The sequence below is a fragment of the Eubalaena glacialis genome, chromosome 6 (genome assembly GCF_028564815.1).
Source record: "Eubalaena glacialis isolate mEubGla1 chromosome 6, mEubGla1.1.hap2.+ XY, whole genome shotgun sequence".
Classification (NCBI taxonomy): domain Eukaryota; kingdom Metazoa; phylum Chordata; class Mammalia; order Artiodactyla; family Balaenidae; genus Eubalaena; species Eubalaena glacialis.
In genome coordinates, this window is record NC_083721.1 from 6,020,593 (window position 1) to 6,045,040 (window position 24,448).

General features: G+C 37.4%; 1 protein-coding gene across 1 annotated transcript in view; it reads right to left on the reverse strand.

The window, feature by feature from the left end:
- Positions 1 to 24,448, reverse strand: part of SH3BGR (SH3 domain binding glutamate rich protein) — a 58,941-nt gene that overhangs the window by 24,044 nt on the left and 10,449 nt on the right. Inside the window, exon 3 of the mRNA XM_061192860.1 lies at positions 12,547 to 12,627. Within this exon, the coding sequence (XP_061048843.1) occupies positions 12,547 to 12,627 (81 nt within the window). The remainder of the gene's footprint in view (positions 1 to 12,546; positions 12,628 to 24,448) is intronic.

Below are 24,448 nucleotides of genomic sequence, written 5' to 3' on the forward strand. Positions count from 1 at the left end.
AAACAAACAAACTCATAGAAAAAAGTCTGTGGTTACCAGAGGCAGCGGGTGGGGAGAGGGGAATTGGATGAGGTAGACAAAAGGTACAAATTTCCAGTTACAAGATAAATAAGTACCAGGGATGTGCTGTACAACATGATAAATATAATTACCACTGCTGTGTGTTATATACGAAAGTTGTCAAGAGAGCAAATCCTAAGAGTTCTCACACAAGGAAAAAAATTTTTTTTCTAATTCTTTCATTTTGTATCTGTACTGGATGATGGATGGTCACTAAACTTCATTTCATGATATATGTAAGTCAAATCATTATGCTGTATAACTTAAACTGCAGTGCTGTATGTCACTTATATCTCAATAAAGCTAGAAGAAAAATTTTTAATTTTTAAACTTTTAAAAATTAAGTTGGCTGATTACATCTGTTTGTATGCTTCAAATTGTGCCTGATATGTAATAAGTACAATACATTTATTGAAAGGTATGTTTTTAACAAGTTTTCATTTTATGTCTAGGAGTTTCTGATTTATGTATTTGACTGCCATGTAGTACGATCCATAAAGATCCATGACTACTATATTTTCTTTATAGATTTTTACCATTTCTCATAATACCTCTTTTACCTAGTTAATGCTTTTGGTCTTGAATTCCTCTATATCTAATATTATTAATGCCACTCCAGCTTTCTTTTTGTTTGTTTATGCCCTTCATTTCCATTTTTCTTTGAATTATTGTTTTATTGTTATAAATAACATATGTCTCAATCTATGTTAAAATCTAATATCACTGACAACTCCAATTCCAGTGTAGGCAAGTAATATCCTATAAACTCTCTAACAAATAATGACTATAAACTCTGGGTGAATTTTTAAAAATAAATTTTCTTTAAAACAGAAGTAAAGGAAAAACAAGAGGAGAATGAACCAAAGTAAGAAGATTCAAGAGGAAGCTGACTTAAAAGATGAGAATGATTTGCACACTCAGGTTCACAGCTGCATTATTCACAATAGCCAAGAGGTGGAAACAATTCAAATATCATCAGTGGATGAATGGATGAGCATACATACAATGGAATATTATTCAGCCTTAAAAAAGAAGGAAAGGAAATCCTGACACATGCTACAACATAGATGAACCCTGAGTACATTATGCTAAGTGAAATAAGCCAGTCACAAAAATACAATACTGTTTGATTTCACTTATATGAGGAATCTAAAATAGAAAAATTCATAGAAACAGAAAGTAAAATAGTGGTTACCAGTGACTGGGGATAGGGAGAAATGAGGAGTTGTACGAGTATAGAGTTTCAGTTTTACAAAATGAAAAAGTTCTGGAGATCTTTTGCACAACAATGTAAATATACTTAACACTACTGAACAGTAAAGTTTTTTGAAAATGGTTTAAAAAACAAGTGAGAATGGCACTGGGTGAGTTGCTGTTCTCAGGGCTTAAGCCTGAGAATAAGCAAATCTTGTGAGAGACATAAAACCACAACAGCAAACCCACAGTTTTTTTGCCTGAAAAATCCAAAAAAACAGAATTTGGGGCACCCACAGCCCCTAGAAAATGAGGACAGAATCCTGGACAGGAGAGAGGCAGATGGAGGGAGCCCCAAATTCTGTTTATAAACTCTGCCAAAATCTCCAGCTGAGCCCAGAACAATGTGTGCATGGGACTGGTTTCAGCTAAAGAAAAAAGAGCTCAACTCAGATTTAAGCTGCTACTAGAAACATAGAGTTTGCAGTTTGAGTACAACAAAGTAAATGCCTACTGAAACAAACAAACAAAAAATCAACATTTTTCAGAGGAATGTAACAAAATACAGTCTGCACAACACAACCTTCACTATCTCCAAGTATCCAAAACACTTGAAGTATAAAGAACAAGGAAAATGTGACCCATCCTCAAAAGAAAAAACAATAAATAGAGACCAATCCAGAAAGAACCCAGATGTTGGAATTAGCAGACAAAATTTTAAAGCAGCTATTATAACTGTGCTCAGAGATGTAAAGGAAAATATGCATATGATTATGAAACAATTAGAAATCTCAGCAGAGAAATAAAAACTATAAAAATCAAACAAGTGGGACATTCTATAACAGAAAAAATACAATATCTGAAATTTAAAACTCACTAGACTGGATGCAGAATGAAGATGACAGAGGAAAAAATAAGTGAACTTAAAGATAGACCAACAGAAATTATCCAATTTGAAGACCAGAGAGAAACAAGATTTTTTAAAAATAAAAAAAAGCTTCAGGGAAATATGGGATAATGACAAAAGACTTATCATATGTAATTAGAGTGTCAGAAGGGGAGATGAGAAAAAATGGGGCAGAAATAATATCTGAAAATATAATGGCTGAAAATTTCCTAAATGTGGTAAAAGACATATATATTTACAGATTCCAGAATCTCAGCAAATCCCAATAAGGATAAACAGAAAGAAAACTATGCCCAGGTACATCATAATCAAACAGCTGAAAATCAAAGATAAAGAGAAAATCTTGAAAGCTACCACAGAAAAATGACATATTACATACAGGGAACAAGGATTCAAATAATCTTCATGTCTCATTAGAAACAATGAAGACCAGAAGACAGAAGGAAACAACATATTTAAAGTGTCAAAAAATTGTCTGAGTAAATGTAAAAGGTTATATTTACTCTTTTTAAAAAAAAATACATAGGATTGTCCAATGCAAGAATTATAATACTGTATAGTTGAGGTGATGATATACAAAAATGTAATATACATGATACATATAGCACAAAGGATGGGGGATGGTAAATGGATATATATGATTGCAATGTTTGTTCATATTATAAAGTGTTATAAGATTAACTATAGACCATGAAATATTAAGAATGTACACTACAATCACTAGAGCAACCAAAAATAGTTTTGCACTACAAAAAAAATGGAAGAAGTATCGCTAAAAAGCCAAAAAATAAATTAAAAGGGAATTCTAAAGTACATCCAAGTAACCCAAAACAAAGCAAAAGCACATAGAATAGAGGAATAAAAGGAGAGGGGACAAATAAAAAACAAGTAATAAAATGATAAATCTAAACACAATTAATTCAACGATTACTTAAATATTAATAAACTAAATGGTCCAGTTGACAACAGAGATTGTCAGAATGAATAAAAAATGCACAAGATCCAATTCTATGTTGTCTACATGGGTAAGTTGAAAGTAAATGGATGGAAAAAGATATACCATGCAAACAGTAAGCATAAGAAGTCTGGAACATCTTTTTAAAACAGTTTTTTTAAAAAATCATAATATACAGATTTTTTTAAATCATAAAATATATGTATATATAATATACATTTTTTTGATCATAATATATAAAAATATATATATTATTTTTAATATATATAAAAAAAGACAAAGAGTATTACCAGGGATTTTAAAAAGATATTTGATAATAATAAAAGGGTCAATTCATTAGAAAGTCATAATCATAAATATGATTGTGCTTTTAAAACGTATGAAGCATAAATTAGCCAGATTAAAGGGAAGAACAGACAATTCACATAACTGGAGATCTAACACCCCTTTCTCATCAACTGTACAACAACTATTCAAGAATCCAGGCTAGGAAATTTCAGCCTCTCCAAATTTTTTAGAACAACTGATAGAGTTGGTTAGATTCTTTCTACCATATTAATTCATTAGAGCTCATCTGTCTTCTCTCATGTTTTTCCTTCCCTTCATTTTGCTGACTTAAGTTTCTCTCCATTCTGTTTTCCTCAGCTCTGCCCCCGTCCTGCTAATCTAGAGGTTCTGAAATGTTTTTCTATTTCACTATTGCTTACCTTTCTGTTCATAAAACTCACAGTTCTCTCTTAATAAATCACAGTTACATAATATGAACGATCCCCAACAAAATGATTTACCTCCCCTGCCCCGCACTGAGCCCAGACCTTCAGAACATCGGTATTTCCCTTCTTTTCTCCACATCCCCAAACCAGAATGGATATTCTCACATATGTCATTGTTCCCATATGGCCTTCCACAACTCCTGGCTTTTTCTGAGGTTGTTTAAAATTCTTGACGTCCCTATTTTGACAAGGTTTTCCTTTACAGAGGTGGTTCTCAGCTTTAGGAGCACATTAAAGTCCCCTGGGGCCTCCCCGCCCAGAGATTTCCATTCAGCCCCTCTTGGCTACGGCCGTGGCATCTCCTGGTACTAACAGCCCCCCTGGTGCTTCTGCTGTGCATCTAGGGCTGAGGCCGACTGCCAGGGTCTGCCTGCTCCAGGTTTCTCGGGGGCCTGCCCTGCCCCCATCCAGCTCACACTCACCGCTTCTCCCAGGGAAGACCCCTCTGTGGGCCACCACCGGGACTAAGGGCAGGATGGAGGTGCGGTGAGAGGGGTCCAGCTGCCAGTCTGCTCCAAATCACTGCCCAGGGCCCCTCCTGCAGTGGGAATGACCCATCGGGGCCTGCAGGGGCCTGAGAGCTGCGCCCACCTTGGCCAACACCAGGGCTCGGTTCCTCCTTCAAACCAGCCCTTTCTGCTTTCCATCGTGCAGGGACTCTTGCCTGGTTTCTGGTCCTCAGACAGCACCCTCTGGTTTTCCTGCCCAGTCAGGAGACAAGGGGCTGGAGGGGAGGCTGCAGTATCACCTTCAAGTGGAGGGCCCTCTGCTCTCTCTTAGTCATTCTTTTTTTTTCTCCTCACGCTTTTTATTTATTTATTTTTGCAGTAGGTCCTTGTTGGTTATCCATTTTATTTTTTTTAATTTTGTTTTACTGTGCTAAAACTCACATAATCTAAAACATACTATTTTAACCATATTTAACTGTACAGTTCAGTGGCACTAAGTACATTCACATCGTTGTGCAACTCTCACCATCATCCATCTCCCAAATTTTTCACCTTCCTAAACTGAAACTCTGTCCCCATTAAACACTAACTCCCATTCCCTCTCCCCACCCTCCCCACCCCCTGGCCCCTGGCATCTACCAATGTACTTTCTGACTATGAATTTGACTATTCTAGGTACCTCGTATAAGTGGAATCAAACAGTATTTGTCCGCACCTAACGTATACTGGAACGCATTTTAACGCATATATTACATTTTAATATATTTCCGGCAAACAGATTGTACCTTCTTTTTTTTCCCCTGTGCTATTCAGTAGGCCCTCACCAGCCATCTACTTCATACACAGGAGTGTACATACGTCAATCCCAATCTCCCAACCCATCCCACCTCCCCCACTTGGTATCCATACGTTAGTTCTCTACATTTGTGTCTCTATTTCTGCTTTGCAAATAGGTTCTTCTGTACCATTTTTCTAAATTTCACATATATGCGTTAATACACAATATTTGTTTTTCTCTTTCTGACTTACTTCACTCTGTATGACAGTCTCTAAGTCCATCCACGTCTCTGCAAATGGCACAATTTCATTCCTTTCTATGGCTGAGTAATATTCCATTGTATATATGTACCACGTCTTCTTTACACATTCCTCTGTTGATGGACGGTTATCCATTTTAAATACAGTAGTGTGTACATGTCAATTCCAAACTCCCAATCTATCCCTCCCCCCGACTATTCCCCCCAGTAACCATAAGTTCATTCTCTAAATCTGTGAGTCTCTTTCTATTTTGTAAATAAGTTCAATTGTATCATTTTTTTAGATTCCACATATAAGCAATAGCATATGACATTTGTCTTTCTCTGTCTGACTTACTTCACCTAGTATGATAATCTTCGCTCTTTCTGGAACTACTCTTATTCATGTCTGTCCTAGGTCTCCTGTGGCTGACTTCCAGGCTCTGGCTTTCTCAAATGATTTCTATTTCTTTGCATTTTATTTTGTGTTGGAGGTATTTCCTCCTGTTGATCTTGAACCACACGTGGGTCTCAATGGCATCCACTCTCTCCGCCGCTCATCTTGCAGTTTTAAATTAGGAAATTTCAGAATGTCTGTTTCTGCTCCAAATTCATGTCTTTTACAGTCCTCATCAAATGTTTCTGTCTCCCTCTCCTTCTTGCTTTCACGCTCCTTCCTTTGAAGGCACCTGGATCATCTGTTCAGTCTGGTCTTCCTCCTTCAGGTTACTGGGAATCCCTGCACTTACTGAAATATTTTTGCCGTGACTCAAAATTGCTTTCAATGGAAGCTCACTAGTCACACCAGAAAATGAGGATCAAAACTTTTAATCACACGTCATTTTGGGTCCCAAATTACATTATCCAGACATATTATCTGCACCTTCTTCACCAGACTTGGATGCGTCCTAAGAGAGAATCCATCTTCTGCTACAGGATGCGACCATGACCCCATCAGACGATTGGAACCCTCTTGAGCAATGTCAGTGTCACTGTGGGAAATGTCAGAACGTCCTGTGGTGGCTGCCGTGACGACGGTCCCCACTGGGATGTTCAGATTCTGACACTGAACAGTCACACCCTGACAGCATTCTGTAAATGTGATGCTTTGTCATTGTGATGACTATACGTACCTCTACCAGTTAACGAGAAAATCTATTTACATATATACATATATAAAACTGGATATTTTCCATTGGTGTCTTAATAATACTCCCCTGACTAAAATAACATATAGAAGACGTTGATCCTAGTGGTTCCTTGCATGATATTTGACAATGATGGTATAGGTTATCAATCCTAACTAGTTATTTGCTTTAAATGTTAACTTGGTCATACCTTTACTTCTTTAATTTCAATCTAGCATGATCTAGGGCAGTAATTTTCAATTAGAGATTCCCATCATATACTCATGTAGTTTTACTAATATATAGTTGTTCAGGATCTACTCCAGACCGACTGAATCTCATTACTTGATATTCTTGATATATTCCTACCATATATGGTAAGAATATGCTTGTCATTCATAGCATATTGCATGGTACATATGCTTGGTATATTCACAGTATAGTTCTCTGGATAATTTTGTTGTATCAAGATTTTTCCTCTATTCATCCATTTTTACAAATAAGATAGAATGATTGCTGTTATCTTTGAAAATAGACTTAGTGATTACATTTATATTTTGCCTAAAACTTTTTTGGAGTGACTTTATTACTTCATTTTGCATGCCACAGAAACAACCTAATTTTTTAACCTATCACTGAGTACTTTTTTAAAAATTTTTTGAGGTAACATTGATTTATAACATTGTATAAGTTTCGTGTATACATTACATTTCTACTTCTGTATATCCTACAACGTGCTCACCACCATAAATTTAGTTTCCATCCATCACTATACAGTTGACCACCTTTACCCATATTGCCCTCTCCCTCACCCATCCCCTCTGGTGACCACTACTTTGTTCTCTGTATCTACATGTTTGGTTCTGTTTGTTCATTTATTTTGTTTGTTTGTTTGTTCATTAGTTTTTTATGTTGCACATATTGAGTGAAATCATACAGTATTTGTCTTTTTCCATCTAATTTATTTCACTTCTCATAATACCTTCAAGGTCCATCCATGTTGTCACAAATGGCAAGATTTCGTCTTTTTATGGCTGAATAGTATTCCAGTGTGTGAGTGCATGTGTGTGTGTGTGTGTGTGTTTGTGTGTGTGTGTATCACATCTTCTTTATCCATTCATCTATTGATGGGCACTTAGGTTGCTTCCATATCTCGGCTATTGTAAATAATGCCACAATAAACATCAGGGTGCATGTATCTTTTAGAATTTGAATTCCTTTTTGAGGAATCTCCATACTGTCTTCCATAGTGGCTGCACCAACTTACATTCCCACCAACAGTGTATAAGGGTTCCCTTTTCTCCTAATCCTCCTCAACACTTTTTACTTGTTGTCTTTTTGTTGACAGCCCTACTGACAGGTGTGAAGTGATATCTCTTTGTGGTTTTGATTCACATTTCCCTGATGATTAGTGATGTTGAGCATCTTTTCATGTAACTGTTGGCCATCTGTATGTCTTCTTTGGAAAAATGTCTATTCAGGTCCTCTGCCCATTTTTAATTGGGTTGTTTGTTTTTCTGATGTCAAATTATATGAGTTCTTCGTATATTTTGGATATTAATCCCTTGTCAGATATATTGTTTGCAAATATCTTCTCCCATTCAGTAGGTGGGAGAAGAAGTAGACTTTTTGTTTTGTTGATCTCTTCCTTTGCTGTGCAAAAGCTTTTTAGTTTGATGTCATTCCATTTGTTTATTTTTGCTTTTGTTTCCCTTGCCTGAGGAGAAAGATCCAAAAAAATACTGCTAGACCAGTGTCAAACAGTGTACTGCCTAGGTTTTCTTCTAGAAGTTTCACGGTTTCAGGTCTTACATTCAAGTCTCTAATCCATTTTAAGTTAATTTTGGTGTATGGTGTGAGATGGTGGTCTGATTTCAATTTTTTTACATCTTACTGTCCAGTTGTCCCAATAACATTTAATGAAGAGTCTATCCTTTCACCATTTTATGTTCTTTGCTCTTTTGTCTTTTCTTTCCCTGGGACTTTGGGATTAGCAGATACAAACTATTACATTTAGAATGGATAGCACAGGGAACTATATCCAATATCTGGGGATAAACCGCAATGGAAAAGAATATAAAAAAAGAATGTCTATATGTGTATAACTGAGTCACTTTGCTGTACAGCAGAGATTGGCACCACACTGTAAATCAACTACACTTCAATAAGAAAAATAAAATAAAATAATGATGCTCATTGAATCAGATATGACCAGATGCTTGTGAAGAACTAAGGTTGATTTTATGGAGGCAATGCTTACTTACAAAGCTCTCTCGGGAAAACTGGCCTGGTACAGCCTGCCTAAGATAAGAAAACTGTTCTACAAGCAATAATGCTGCTTATAATGCTTAATATCATTTTATAAGCATACATTTTCTTCATAATAGTCAAGAGTATCTATTTTTTAGCTTGAACAAGATTGATTTCCCTGCTGACACTTCTCCACGATGTTGTTTGCTACAAAACGATACTGTGACAAATAATATCGCTTCCATAAATCATCAAGTGTCTGTCTTCCCAAAGGATACTTGAAGGACTTTGCCCCAAGTACACACCAACACCTATAAACCCGAGCAATGTTGACAGCACCAAAGGTTCTAGCATGGCCTGTGCTGCTAATTAGTGGAGTATCTTTGTGCAAATCACCTAAACTTCTTGGGCTTCGAGTTCCCCCTTTGGGAAGAGAAGGTTCTGAACTGGATGTTAAGTCCCTCTAGGCTGAGCTCTATAATTCCATGGCCATCCCTTTCTTCTACTTAGTCAAAGAGAATTTCATGCAATAGGACAAAACCTAAGCACAAACCAGGGTGAGATCTAAAATCTGAGATTAGGTAATTTTTTTAATGGGACAAGATGACGCAGAGCAGAGGGTGAGATAGAATTACATATATTAGGGTGGCTGTGTCTCAAAACGTAATGAAAAAAGCAACTTGCAGAAAATTCCAAAAAAATATGATACCAATTAAGCATTAAAAATACAAAACAACACATGTACTGCTTGTGGAGATGAATACATAGTTTTATATATAGTCTTAAAATACCCATGATGTTAGTGGCCCCTAAGGAGCGAGGGAAACAAGGATGGGGAGAGAAACAAAGTGAGCTCATTGTTTCTCTGTAATGTGTGAGTTCTTTAACTAAAGCAAATATGATATCACCTTCACTTTGGCAAGGCATATCTATGAATATTTGTTAAATGAGTCCTTAACTTAGTGGTTGTTAAACAGGAGTGTGCATCAGAATCAACCAAAGAACTTTTTAAAAATGAAGATCCCTGACCCTCTCCCCTTATAATTCAGGGTCAGTAGGTCTGAAGCAGAACTCAAGCATCTTAATTTTTTAAAAACTGTCCAAGTGATTCTTTTGCAGAGCAGCCTATAATACAATACTAATATTTAAGATAAAATTAAACAAAAGATACAAATGGTCATAACAGCATTATTCATAATAGTCCCAAAGTGGAAACAACCCAAATGTCCATCAACTGATGAGTCAATAAACAAAATATGGTCTATTCATACAATGGAATATCATTCTGCCATAAAAAGAAAAGAAGTACTGACACATACTACTACATAGACGAACCTTGACAGCATTATGCTAAGTGAAAGAACCAGAAGCAAAGAACAAAATATTGTATGATTAGTCCAGGAGGCCCAGCAGTCAAATAAGAGGAATTTCAAAAAGAGCAAAGAAAAGAAAATGGAAACTAATGGGAAAAGAATGACCACAGAAACAGTACCTCCAACATCTTCCAGAGCTGAAGGACATGACTTTCCAGATTAAAAAAAGGCCCAGCAAGTGCCCAGCACAAACAAGGAAGAAAAGACCATTCCAAGCACCTCATCATACAACTTCAAAGCAAAAGAGAGGACCCTAAAGTCTCCCAGGAATGAGAAAACCAAAAACAGGCACAAATACAGGGTCAGTAGACAGACTGGCACCAGGTTTCTCAACAACAGCCCTGGAAACTACTAAGAATATGGACCCACAGCTTTTCAGTCCTGAGCAGAAGTGATGTCTGGCCTGGAACTCTGCACCTTAGCACACCGCCAAAGAAAAGTCATCCATGAGGGATGAAGGCAGGACCTACCATTTTCTGTAATAACCCTTGTAGCACTACTTGACCTTTTCAAAATTATACACATATTAATTGGATAAAAATTAAATTTTAATATTCAAAAAACAGTCTTTTCATGAGAAATGAAGATACGCATTGGGGTACAAAGATGCACTTAAGATAAAAACTCATCACAGTACAGTCCCTCTTCAGAGCACAACAGAACCAGAAACCAAATTGTAAAATAGAATCTGATGGTCCTAAAATCAAGGAGGTTAAACCCTCTCATTGCTGATTCAATCCATCAGCAATTCTTATCAATTCTTCCTCCAAAACAGATACTAAAATCGTCCACTTCTGTACTGTTCTATCTCCACCACCCTAGTCCACGCCACCATGACATCTCATCCGTTTTACTATAGTAATTTGTACCACTTCAATCCATTCATCCCACTGTAGCCAAAAAGAGTTCTAGAGAAGGAAATAAAATTACTCCTCTGCTTAAAACCCTTACAATGTCTTAACGGCACCTAAGATAGACTCCAGAGCACTGCTGTGGCCCATGGGCCGCCCACCTGCTGCTCCCACCTCCCATGGTACCCCTTCCCTCTTCACTCCAGCAACGCGGGCCTCAGGGCAGTCATGGCAGGTCTTAGGAATCTCCAAGCCCTTTCCTGCCTCAGGGTCTTTGCATTTGCTCTTACCTTTGCCTGAAACACTCTTCCCTCCACCCTTCCTTTCCTTCTTCAAGACCCAAGTGACCTGAGTGTCCCCACCAAGAAATATACCTTAACACTAAGGTACCATCTCTTAAACATGATAGCTAAACTAACGTGACCCAGTTAACAAACTCCTATACCAAATTAAAAAGATCAAATTGCATGTAATAGCTTTTAGCACTTTTTTAAACGGTTAATAACGTGTATGAGATATGTTGCATTTAAGTTGACCAAAGCCAGAAAGGTATTTCATTAAAAGGGAAATACCTTTATTTCCCCGTATAGAACCATTATCCCCTTATAGAACATTAACCAACTGTAAAATCTACGTGTTACCATTTGGAGAAGGAATTCGTGTTACACCTGCATGTGTTAACCTAAGCACTAAGAGACCTCAGGTGTCATTACCTGAAGAATGCGGACACATGGAAGACAGCACATCCACATGCTTCTGAGACACACCCATCTCTATAAGGTAGGATTTTTAGTTGTGTCTCCTATGGTGAGAATTAGTTGGGACTCAGTCATCACAAATCTCTTTTGAAATGAAGCTGGGCACAAACAGATTAGTTAAGAAATAAATGAATTAGACAAATGTGTGCTTGTCTTGTATCTATGGAGAGTCATGTATGAGATGCTCGGTAGAGGTGAGGAATGCAGTGAAGGTAAGGAATAAAACCAGGTGATCTCCACCAGACATTCAAATTCATGGTATTTGCTTTATTAGCATAATTCTTTATTTAATTGATATAATTATACATAATCAAAGATGAAACAACACCAGAGGGGAAAAGAAACCTGATGAAATTTATCTTGTTCTTGAGTCTAGATCTTACTTTTTCCCTCCTCATCAGACAAAAAAAGCAAAATTCAATTCATTTTAAATAGAAATAATTAATATAGGAGTACATATCATTATAAAATTAACTAACATAAGCTGTCATGAGAAATTCATAACAAAATAATTTCACAGACACAACCTGAGAATTTATATTTTTACATATTTAATTAATGCACTTAAGATTATTGAATGCAATGATATTTCTTAGGTATTGTAAAGCTTACTATAACAAGGTGTAAACAGAGCAAAAATAATAAAAGCATAGTTTTGAAACATGCTTTAGTAGAAACCATGCATTATCTCTATGCATAAGACTTCATCAGAATAAGAAGTGTATTAAAATCATGTTAATTTAAAAATCATCACTTATTAAACAGTGTCGGTGCTGATTTTATCCTCACTTCTTATGACCTATATTGGACCCCAAGGGGGTGTTCAAGCTTACCTTTGAGCCTGGAGGGGGAGGCAAGCCAAGGAAGGAATAAATAATATTCTCTTCTTTTGCAGAGAAGAAAGAGTCAAAATCCTTGAATCAAAGAAAAAGAATGATTAAACCCAGTGCACACTTGTGAGCCAGTATATTGACCTAAGTTAATATTTTTTATTTATTAGTCATTAAGTGAGGCGCTAACACAAAATGTTATCCCCATTTGTTTTGCCAAAATGATCAAACCCAAATTTAGGAAACTGAACCATGAAGTTTACATTTGTTTTTACACACCTGCATTGTGCCTATTACAGTACAGTGAGAACACACACACACACACACACACACAAATTGTTCCTGCTCAGGAATTGCTGACAACACGCATACATACTGAGGAAGAACCTAGGGGCAGGACAGGAATAAAGATGCAGACGTTGAGAATGGACCTGAGGACACGGGGAGGGGGAAGGGTAAGCTGGGACGAAGTGAGAGAGTGGCATGGACATATATACACTACCAAATGTAAACTAGATAGCTAGTGGGAAGCAGCCGCATAGCACAGGGAGATCAACTCGGTGCTTTGTGACCACCTAGAGGGGTGGGATAGGGAGGGTGGGAGGGAGACACAAGAGGGAGGAGATATGGGGATATATGTATATGTATAGCTGATTCACTTTGTTATAAAGCAGAAATTAACACACCATTGTAAAGCAATTATACTCCAGTAAAGATGTTAGGAAAAAAAAAAACATACATAGTGGAAGACTTCTCTAAAAGTTTCACATCTTTAGCTGGTTTCCTTATAATTTGACCCTATGGATTTGGACCCTAATCAGGGTCCAAACAACACAGGACTAAAACAATTAAACCAACACAGGATTTCTCTGCTGTTATTATAGTAGCTTCTAAGGGCCCAGACCTGTCTCAGGCCCTTCTGATAATCAGGAGCCACAAGATTACGGAGGGTTTAGAAAGGTGCTTGTTTTGCCAAAATGGGAAAAACTGCACAGTGATCTGAAACCTGGTAGCAGATAGAAACCGGAAGCTCAGTGAAACTCCATCCCCATGCCAGACCACATCCAGGTCAGTGCTTCACCAGGTGGGTCCAGCCCTAAACCAACTCTCCAGTAGTGTAGTTGTCAATAGCTCAGAAGAGTTTCACTTTTTATCATTAAACATAAAAGATACTCCCTGGCCACTTTCTTACTGCCAATCTTTGTCATTGGGGCTGTGATGCAATTTCAACAGTGGTGCCAAAAGGCTCAGAAGGTACAGGGTTAGTCTGGCCTGAACTGAACAGGACACTCAAACCAACATGGTCATGTTATTGCCTACCCTCCTCTTATGTGTGTTAAGAGCTTAAAACCAAAGACAGGCCACCTATATTGGGAAGAAAATGTTATGTACTTCTCATGTGTTCATCTTAGCCTAAGATTTATTTTCCTACCTGTAGCCCTGATTCTCTCAGTGATTAATTTTCTTCTTTTGTACTGAATGTATTTTTGTAAACTGCCTCAAATCTTAGCTGAGGGAAATATAGCATGGTAAGTGATTCTTTGGTATCAGAAATTCTCACTAATTCCCAGAGCACACACTTACTAGGTGGTTGTTAAAGATTACATGATAGAATTCATTAGTAGTATAGTACTAGTAAGTAGGTAAAAGGTAATAAAGTAAATTTATGCCAGTTTCTTAAAATTCCATAGATAAATATCTGACAATCTCTAGTTGTCAACTCTAGAAGCTTTCAAGTCAAGATAAGTTTTCTTATAATTGAACAGATCGTGTTTTGCTTCAACTTAAGTCCATATAGCTTCTTCAGAATTTCAGAGGACTGAAGAACAGTTTGTCCATATTTTTTACTTGATGTTAACAAATAGATATAGAAAATAATGAGTATGAAATGGTTTCTTCCGTTAGTGTGGCAGATTAGATGCCCTAAAACACCATCTTGAAAAAAAAATTTTTAAGCCAGATTAAGAAAAAAAAGTATAAGTGCATTGCTAAGCTGGTACTGGGAAAAAAAAAAAAAAAGAGTATAGCCAAGTGAGATCAAGAATCCTAAGAAAAAGCACACAACAAGGCCACCATCCACGTTGAGAGTTTCTTACAAAACCAGGAAAACTTTATCTTCCACTCTGATGCCACAGAGAGAAAAGAGGGAAGTGGATAAAGCCTGGGCCTCCTTAAGGTGGGGAGTTCTATAAAACACACACACATAAACATACACACACATACATACACACACAGAGATATACATTTGCACATACAGACACACACATACATACACATACATGTGCACATATAAACACATACATACACGTATATACATAGATGTATAGAGATACACATACAGACACATATATATATACATACACATACATATGCACATGCATACACACATATACATAGATACACACATACATGCACATATATACATATATACACAGGCACACACACCAGAACCCCACTGAGGGCTCTACCCTCAATGTAAATATAAATGAGAAAAAACTTTGCCATGAAAAACAGAATGGAAGAAAACTTCCTTGATTCAACTTTGGTGCTCAGTGAAAGAGAAAACATTCTCTGAGAATTTATAACTACAAACCAAAATTCATGAGAGTTTTTGATCCAAATTCCCATGACATGTGTGGTCCAGAAAATCTTCAAAGGAAATCAAGTTGAAAGGGTTCTAACTTTTATAGAGCTCCCAGGAAACTAGCAGAAACAAATTCCAGGCTCAAAGAGTATCTGCAAATAGCATTTTTTTAAATGAGCAATTCAGAGTCAAAAATCACAAAATAAATAAGGAAATAAAAATATACCATGAGTGAAAGCCAGCAGAAATAATAGAAAGCAGAATCAGACACTGGAATTATCAGGCAGAAAATATCAAATATCTATATTTAATATACATAAAGAAATGAAAGAAAAGCTTGGAAACACAAGAAACAAACTAGAAAGAACAATTAAGCAAATTTGGAAAGAACCAAAAAGTCCTCCTAACAATGAAAATGTGGATTAAATAGCTAATTAGACCACATCAGAAGAAAACAATTTAGCTAACTGGGAGATTCAACCAAAGACATTATCTGGAGAGGGGGGAAAAAGGATGAAAAATGTGGAAGAAATATTATTATAGGAAGACAGAATGAGAAGGTCTAACACACATCTTATAGGAGAAGCTAACAGAGACAATGGGGGGAAAGCCATACTCAAACATATATGACTAATAATCTTCTAGACTTGCTGAAGATACCAACCCTTAGACTCAGGAAGCCCAAAAATAATCCTAAACTGGATAACTAAGAAGAACTCTAGGGAATTCCCTGGCAGTCCAGTGGTTAGGACTTGGCGCTTTCACTGCCACGTGGCAAAAAAAAAAAAAAAAAAAAAACCTCTAAATCTAGACACATCCTAGAGAAAGATTATAATGCAGCCCATGGAGGGAGGGGTAGAAGGGAGGGGAAAAGGAAATAGTTTCCCCCACAAAGTATGGCATTAGATTGACAACTGGCTTCTCAATAGCAATGCAGAAGTCAGAAGAAAGTAAAATAATTTCAACATGCTTACAAAAAAAAAACCCTTGACTCAGAATTCTAGACTTAGTGAAACTATTTTTCATACATGAGTGAAATAAAGACACTTGTCTGGAAAAATGTCTTTTTTAAACAAAAAAAAATTTAGAGGATTTACCACCAACAGACCCTCACTTAAAGAAACTCTTATAGGACGCAATTAGGCAGAAGGAAAATGATTCCAGGTGGATTATCTAAGATGCAAGAAGAAATAATGAGCAAAGATATTAATAAATATGTGGGTAAATCTAAATCTAAACAAACCTTGACTATAAAAACAACAAGTAGAAATGTTGTGAGGTTGTATAATGGCCAACAAATTAAAATACTAAAATAACCGAACACATGATTAGGGTTAAAGTAAAGATACAATCTTACCTAATTTAAATTAAGTATGGTTGTTAAAATAACTAAGGTAACCACTAGAGAACAGATAGCTTATATTAAGTAAACGGAGAAACATAATTAGGAAAAAAGACTTTAGTCAAAATAAAGTCAAGAAAAGATGAAAAAAGAAAGAAACTGCAAAAGTTGGAAAAATAAAAAGTACATAACAAAATAATAGAAGTAACTCCAAATATATCCAAATCTCAATGCATGGGTCAAAAAAGAAATCATATTATGGACTACAAATGTTTTAGAAACAACAATGAAAATATTGCATATCAAAATACATGGCATGAGCTAAAGAAGTACTCAGAGGGCAATTTATAGCCTTAAATATCTACATTAGAAAAGAAAAAAGCTTTAAAAGTAGTGAGTCAAGCATTAAAGTTGGGGGAAAAAAGAAACCAAAGAATATGGAAGGAAAAAATAAAGAGCAGAGATTTAGCAAATAGGAAAAAAATTATATAGAGATAGAGCTGTATATAGATAGAGATCAGTAAGAATCAATAAGACAAAAAAAATTGAAAAAAAAATTGAAAGTTGCTAAGAGACTAGATCATACAAGTTCTCATCACAAGGAAAAAATGGTAACTACATGAAGTGATAGATGTTAATGAAACTTATTGTGGTAATCATTTTGCAGTATATACATATATCAAATCATTGTGTTGCACACCTAAAACTAATATAATGTTATATGTCAATTACATCTCAATTTTTAAAAAAGAAATAAGGGTAAATTTTTTAATAATTATTTTAATTTTTTTAAATCACCAGTTATTTCATCCAATTGTTTCATCCACATTTATTAAAAAGTCCATTCTTTCCCCATCTATCTGCCATGCCAGCACTGTCATAACCAGTTGTGTATTGTGTGGGGCTCTATTTCCGGACATTAGGTCTACCTGTCTATTTATCCTTCAATATCACACTGTCTTCATGATCACAGCTTTATAATGAGACTTGCTTATTTTCTGCTTCTTCTTGCTATTCGTAGACCTTTCCTTTTTCATTTTAGGTAAATTATCTTGCTTGGTTCTACAAAAATTCTTTCTGGGATTTTGACTGAAAAAGTATTGGATCTATAGATCAATTTGGGAAGAATTAGGATCTTTAAGATACTACCTTTTTATAAAGATGGTCAACCCAAGGATATGTTCTATAGCATCATTTATTTAAGTCTTGCGTAACATTTAAATTTTCTCCAGACATCTCTTGTTAGATTCTTTTGGAGGGACTTCACATTTTTTATGCTCTTCTTAATTATGTGTATATATATATACATATATATAATATATATTATGCTTGTCCTTTTTCCATCATAAGGAAAAGACAAAAACTCAATAGAAAAATGTTCTAAATATATACAGAAGAGGACACACAAACATGAAGAACTACACAATCTCTTTACTAACGGCCACAGTTAAAGGATGTCTCCTGTGGGGCCTCCCCTGAGCTGCCACAGGGAGCCAGAGCAAATGGTTTAGAACATTTTTTAAATGGGAGAGGGGTTGAAATAGAGTTGATGGATTATTTTGTTAAGGAGGAAAATATTTTTAAATTGTCAGCCACTGTCACCATCTTTTTTCATGAAATTGAAAAATATATTTTACCAAAAAAAAAGTGGTAAAAATGGGCAACGCACAAAGGTTCTACTCCACTTGACCCCAGTCCTGACTCCCAGGACCTAGAGGGAAGGTCAGATCAAAACAACAACAAAAACCTTCTTAGAGTGACTGGAAATGTGGGGGTGATCTCACCAGTGCTTCAAACATCCACGAAGCTGTCTTCCCTCTCCTGGAATCACTGCCATCTTTAGTTCCGAAGTGTGACCATCCCTCAGCTCAGCTTTAAAAAACTCTTTGTATTGTCTGTTAGAGCTAAACATACTGAGAGTGATGACCTAGGTCATGAAGGTGGAGCCCTTGTGAATGGAATTAGTGCCCTTTATGAGGAGACCCCCCCCCCAGAGCTCCCTCACCCCTTCCATCACGTGAGGACAAAGCAAGAAGGCACTAGCTGTGAAACAGGGGGCCCTTATCAGAACTCAACCACGCTGACACCTTGATCTTGGACTTTCCAGCCTCCAGAACTATGAGAAATAAATTTCTCTTGCTCATAAGCCACGAAGTCTGTGGCATTTTGTTATAGCAGCTCGGACGGACTAAGACACACACCAGTGTCCACTCTGAAGCAATGAAAATGAATAAACTAGGAACAACACCAATCAACATGGTTGTATCTTTGAAATATGTTGGTGAAAGAAGCAACTCAAAAAATACAGATAGTATGAGTCCATTTATAAAAAGCTCAAAAATAGGCAAAACAAAACAATGTATTCCTTGGGTGTGTATACATGGGAGATGGGAGAAAAGGAAAGGAACGGTAAACACAAAATTCACTACCCTGGCTCCCTCTCGTGCAAAGGGAGCTGGACACGATCAGGGAGAAGCACGCAGTATGCTTTTAAATTTCTGGAGATATCACGCTACTCAAACCGATGGTGTGCACATAGTTGTTCATTTTTATTATCCCTCTTTAAACTACATATTTTTTATCATCTATGGCACATTTCATAATAAAATTTTAATAACATAAAATAGCTTGTTCAAGACTTGTGGTTGCCAAGGGGGAGGGGGTGGGGGAGGGAAGGCCTAGGAGGTTGGAATTAGCAGATGCCAACGATTATACAGAGGATGGATAAACGACAAGGGCCTACTGTAGAGCACAGGGAACTAGATTCAATATCCTGTGATAAACTATAATGGAAAAGAATATGAAAAGAATATATATGTATAACTGAGTCACTTTGCTGTATAGCAGAAATTAACACAACATTGTAAATAAATTATACTTCAATAAATTTTTTTTTAAAAGGCAAGGAAAAATTGCCCATAATGGCAAAACAAAAAGTAACTTTTATTAACGTGTTGGTATATGTACTGTCAAAGTTATATATAAGATATAATAAAATTGTGATCATACTGAAAAAGAAATTTTAATTAAAAAATAAAATAAAATAGCCTGTTCAGTAACATCAGTGTGTTGAGAACGCCCTCCCCCTGCCCTAATTGGGCAGGCATCCTATCCTCCCTTGCAGTCCTGGGTCCCCACAGATACTTGCCTCTCTGCTGAATGGTCAAGGTCCCCTTTGGCTGCTGCGCCCAGGCCCAGGCAGGCACCCCAGCCCTCACCTAGGCGAAAATGCACAGACTCCAACTTGGCATCAACAGACAAGTTGACTACTTCCTGTTAGTGTTTTTCTGCCAGGCGGGTGACCCGGCCTCCACTGTGCTGGCTTCCCGGTGGTGTCCCCTTTCTGTGGCCAACAGTTGTCTGCCATGCCCTCACGATAACATCTTCATCTATTCTGCCCAGAGCAGCAGGGGTTCAAGCTGGCAGGGACACGATGGTACTCAGAACTACCTGTGACACCCAGCCCTCTCACTGTCCTGGTGCAGAGAAAGCCACTGCTTGCCCTTGAGGTCCCCTCTCCCTGCTGCGATCATCAGGTATGGCATATAGGTGACCATTCAAGAATCCAGAGTCCAGGGCTTCCCTGGTGGCGCGGTGGTTGAGAGTCTGCTTGCCAATGCAGGGGACGTGGGTTCGAGCCCTGGTCTGGGAAGATCCCACATGCTGCGGAGCAACTGGGCCCGTGAGCCACAACTACTGAGCCTGCGCTTCTGGAGCCTGTGCTCCGCAACAGCAGAGGCCGCAATAGTGAGAGCCCCGCGCACCGCGATGAAGAGTGGCCCCCGCTCGCCGCAACTAGAGAAAGCCCTTGCACAGAAACGAAGACCCAACACAGCTAAAAATAAATAAATAAATAAATAATTTTTAAAAAATAAAGGAATTCCTTTAAAAACAAACAAAAAAAAAGAATCCAGAGTCCAGTGATTCAACTTAAATGGTAGCATTATTCTGACAGTCCACATTTCAATCGTGTGGAAAGATACATTGACCATCCAGATTTATGCCATTTTATTTTTTTAAAGCAGGTTTATCACTTTCTTTTTTTATTTAATTTTTATTTTATATTGGAGTATAGTTGATTTACAATGTTGTGTTAGTTTCAGGTGTGCAGCAAAGTGATTCAGTTATACATACACATATATCCATTCTTTTTCAGATTCTTTTCCCATATAGGTTATTACAGAATATTGAGTAGATTTATGCCATTTTAAACCTGACATATCCTTCATAACCTTTGAGTCTCCTTTCAAAATCAGAACCTACAATACAAATAGTCATTTTTACCTACTTTCTGAAAACAAAGTCCTTTGCCTCATTAATGAACTTTTGTTAAGAATATCCACAGACTGCAGAAAAGCAAATTTAGCAAAGTTGCTAGTAAAAAAAACTTCTAATACCTCTCTGAAGGCAGAACTGAAAAGAATTAAAAACAGTTAAACATAAAATAATTTGTATGCTTGTCTCATTAGAGCCATACTTGTAATAGGAAAATACATCTTAAAAATAGAAGCCTTTTTTCTTACTTGGGAATTCTTTTCTTCTTCTTCCACAATTAAAATGAAAAGCATTGCTAGATCACAGCAAAACAGAATTTAAAATGCCTTTGAGGTTTTATTTTTATAGCAGAAAATAACTGCAGAACTTTTACCCTGGAAATTAACATAGGTTGAAAGAAAATGCTTCAATATTGTTTCTACCGTAACTAGCCTTGATTGAAAAGGACAGCTAAAATAAGCAAAAGTAAGAGGTTTTAAATCCTACTTTCACTGGAAAAGTACTAGAAGAAAACATGAGATGATTCCTTTGATAATTTTAGAGTGCAGAACAATTTTCTAAACAAGACAGGAACCATTTTTTTAAAAAGGATTAATAGATCTGTCTGCACAAAACAATTTTAAGTCCTGCATTCCAAAAAAATCTCTTTAAAAAGTCAAAAGACAAATAAGAAACATGGGAAAATATTTGCAATGGTAGTGACAGGGCTACTTTCCTTCAAAAGTAAAGACTCTTACAAACCAGTAAACGTTACCTGGAACCAAATAGAAAACTAGTAAGTCATAGAAAAAATCACAGAGAGCTTATAAACAGAGAAAAAGATGTTCAGCCTCACCCATTAAGACAGAAATCCAAGTCAAAGCAATGAGAACACATTTTTCACTTAACAGATTGGCGAAGATCCAAAAGTGTGCATATAGAGTGTTGTCAAAGTCACAGGGAAACAGCCACACTCAAATTACGTTTGAAAATGTAAATTGGTGCAACTATAGTCCAGGTTTAATATCTATTGAAGGGTGAGAAGCGTATATGCTGTAACTCAGCACACCTTCTAGGAATTTATCCTATACATATACTCAGACTGAATACAAAGCACTGTACCCATAAAGAGGTTTCCTGCAGCATCGTTTGTAGCTGAGAAAGACTGGAAACAACCTGAATGTTCTCCATTAGAGGACTGTGCCAATAAATTATGTCACATCCAATGGAATGTTTTGCAGCCATTAAAATAAACAGTATATGATCCAGCAATCCCACTCCTGGGCATATATCTGGAGAAACACATGGCTTGAAAAGATACATGCACCCCAATGTTCATTGCAGCATGGTTTACAGTAGCCAAGACATGGAAGCAACCTAAATGTCCACTGACAGATGAATAGATAAAGAAGATGTGGTACATATATACAATGGAATATTACTCGGCCATTAAAAAGAATGAAATAATGCCATTTGAAAAATGACATATAATGAATCAATCAATCAATAAATAATAAAATTAAAAAATTAAAAATGATACAAATGAACTTATTTATAAACAGAAATAGACTCACAGACATAGAAAACAAACTTATGGTTACCAAAGGGGACAGGGAGGGAGGGATTAAAAAAAAAAAAAAAAAAAGAAATAGTGCCATTTGCAGCAACATGGATAGACCTGGAGATTATCATACTAAGTGAAGTAAGTCAGACAGAGAAAGACAAATATCATATGCTATGACTTATATGCGGAATCTTAAAAAATGATACAAATGAACTTATTTACAAAATAGAAACAAACTCACAGCCCTAGAGAATGAACTTATGGTTACCAGGGGGGAAGGGTAAGGGAGAGGGATGGATTGGGAGTTTGGGGTTGACATGTACACGCTGCTATATTTAAAATGGATAACCAGGGACTTCCCTGGTGGCTCAGTGGTTAAGAATCCACCTGCCAATGCTGGGGACAAAGGTTCGAGCCCTGGTCCAGGAAGATCCCACACGCCGTGGAGCAACGAAGCCCGTGCGCCACAACTACTGAGCCTGCACTCTAGAGCCCACAAGCCACAACTACTGAAGCCCACGTGCCACAACTACTGAAGCCCACACGCCTAGCGCCCGTGCTCCGCAACAAGAGAAGCCACCGCAATGAGAAGCCCACGCACTGCAACGAAGAGTAGCCCCCGCTCGCCGCAACTAGAGAAAGCCCGCACAGCAACGAAGACCCAACGCGGCCAAAAAATTAATTAATTAATTAATTTTAAAAAAAAAACAACGGATAACCAACAGGGACCTACTGTATAGCACAGGGGACTCTGCTCAATATTCTGTAGTAACCTAAATGGGAAAAGAATTTGAAAAAGAATAGATACATGTATATGTATAACTGAATCACTTTGCTGTACACCTGAAACTAATACAACATTGTTAATCAACTATACTCCAATATAAAATGAAACTGTTTTTAAAAAAAGAGTATGTGCAGCTATGCAATGATCTCTGAGATATGGTTATTAAGTGAAAAGAACAAAGTGTACAGAGTACACCCCCATTTTTAAGTGATATGCAATTGTTAATGCACATAGAAAATTCCTGGAAGGCCAAACAAGAAATTGCCAGCATTGGTTGGTCAGAGCAGGACCGGCTACATAATTTGCAGGCCCCAGTGCAAAATAAAAACAAGGCTTCCCTTGTTCAAAAATCATTATGAATTTCAAGACAGCACCAGTAGAGCGTTAAACCAAGCTGAGAGCTCTCTTGAGTGGGGTCTGGTGTGACTTCCCAGATGGCAGATCCATGAAGCTGGCCCACCTGAGAGGAAGGAACTAGAGGGGGCTGAAATGGGAGGGAGAAGAATCTTCACTGCAGGCAACTCTGGAACTATTTTAATTTTTCTGTGTGCACATCTATTAATTTTTCAATTGTTAAAAAATTTTATGAAAAATAAAAATTGCTCACCACCACTACCTCCCCCAAAAGAACTTATTCTCCCTTTCTTTATCCAAGAAGAGTTGCAGTTCTTAAAATTTCAGCTCAGGGACTTCCCTGGTGGCGCAGTGGTTAAGAATCTGCCTGCCAATGCAGGGGACACAGGTTCGAGCCCTGGTCCAGGAAGATCCCACATGCCGCAGAGCAACTAAGCCCATGCGCCACAACTACCGAGCCTGTGCTCTAGAGCCCACAAGCCACAACTACTGAGCCTGCGTGCCACAACTACTGAAGCCCCCGCGCCTAGAACCCGCACTCCACAACAAGAGAATCCACCACAATGAGAAGCCCACGCACCGCAACCAAGAGTAGCCCCCGCTCACCGCAACTAGAGAAAGCCCGCGCGCAGCAACAGGGACCCAACGCAGCCAAAAATATAAATAAATAAATAAATAAATAAATAAATAAACATAAGGTCAAATTCAAAAAAAAAAAATTCAGCTCAGGGTTGAGGGATGTCCGGAGGCCAGGAGGTCTGGAGGGGGTGGGGAGAGGAGTGTGGGGTAGAGGGGAGGGACTCTTCCTCACAGAGCAAGTGCTCTCTACACTCTGAGAAGCCCCAGCTTCAATCCCAGGAGAGCTGGACTGGACCATATGTTCCACTAAATAACTGCTTGCCACGTTAAGACTGTTTGAAGACACTCCCACATCCACAGGACTTTGAGCTAAGCCTCTGAGGAATCCTAACACAGCCATGTAAATTCACACAGCCTGTACTGTCGCCTATAAAGCCATGT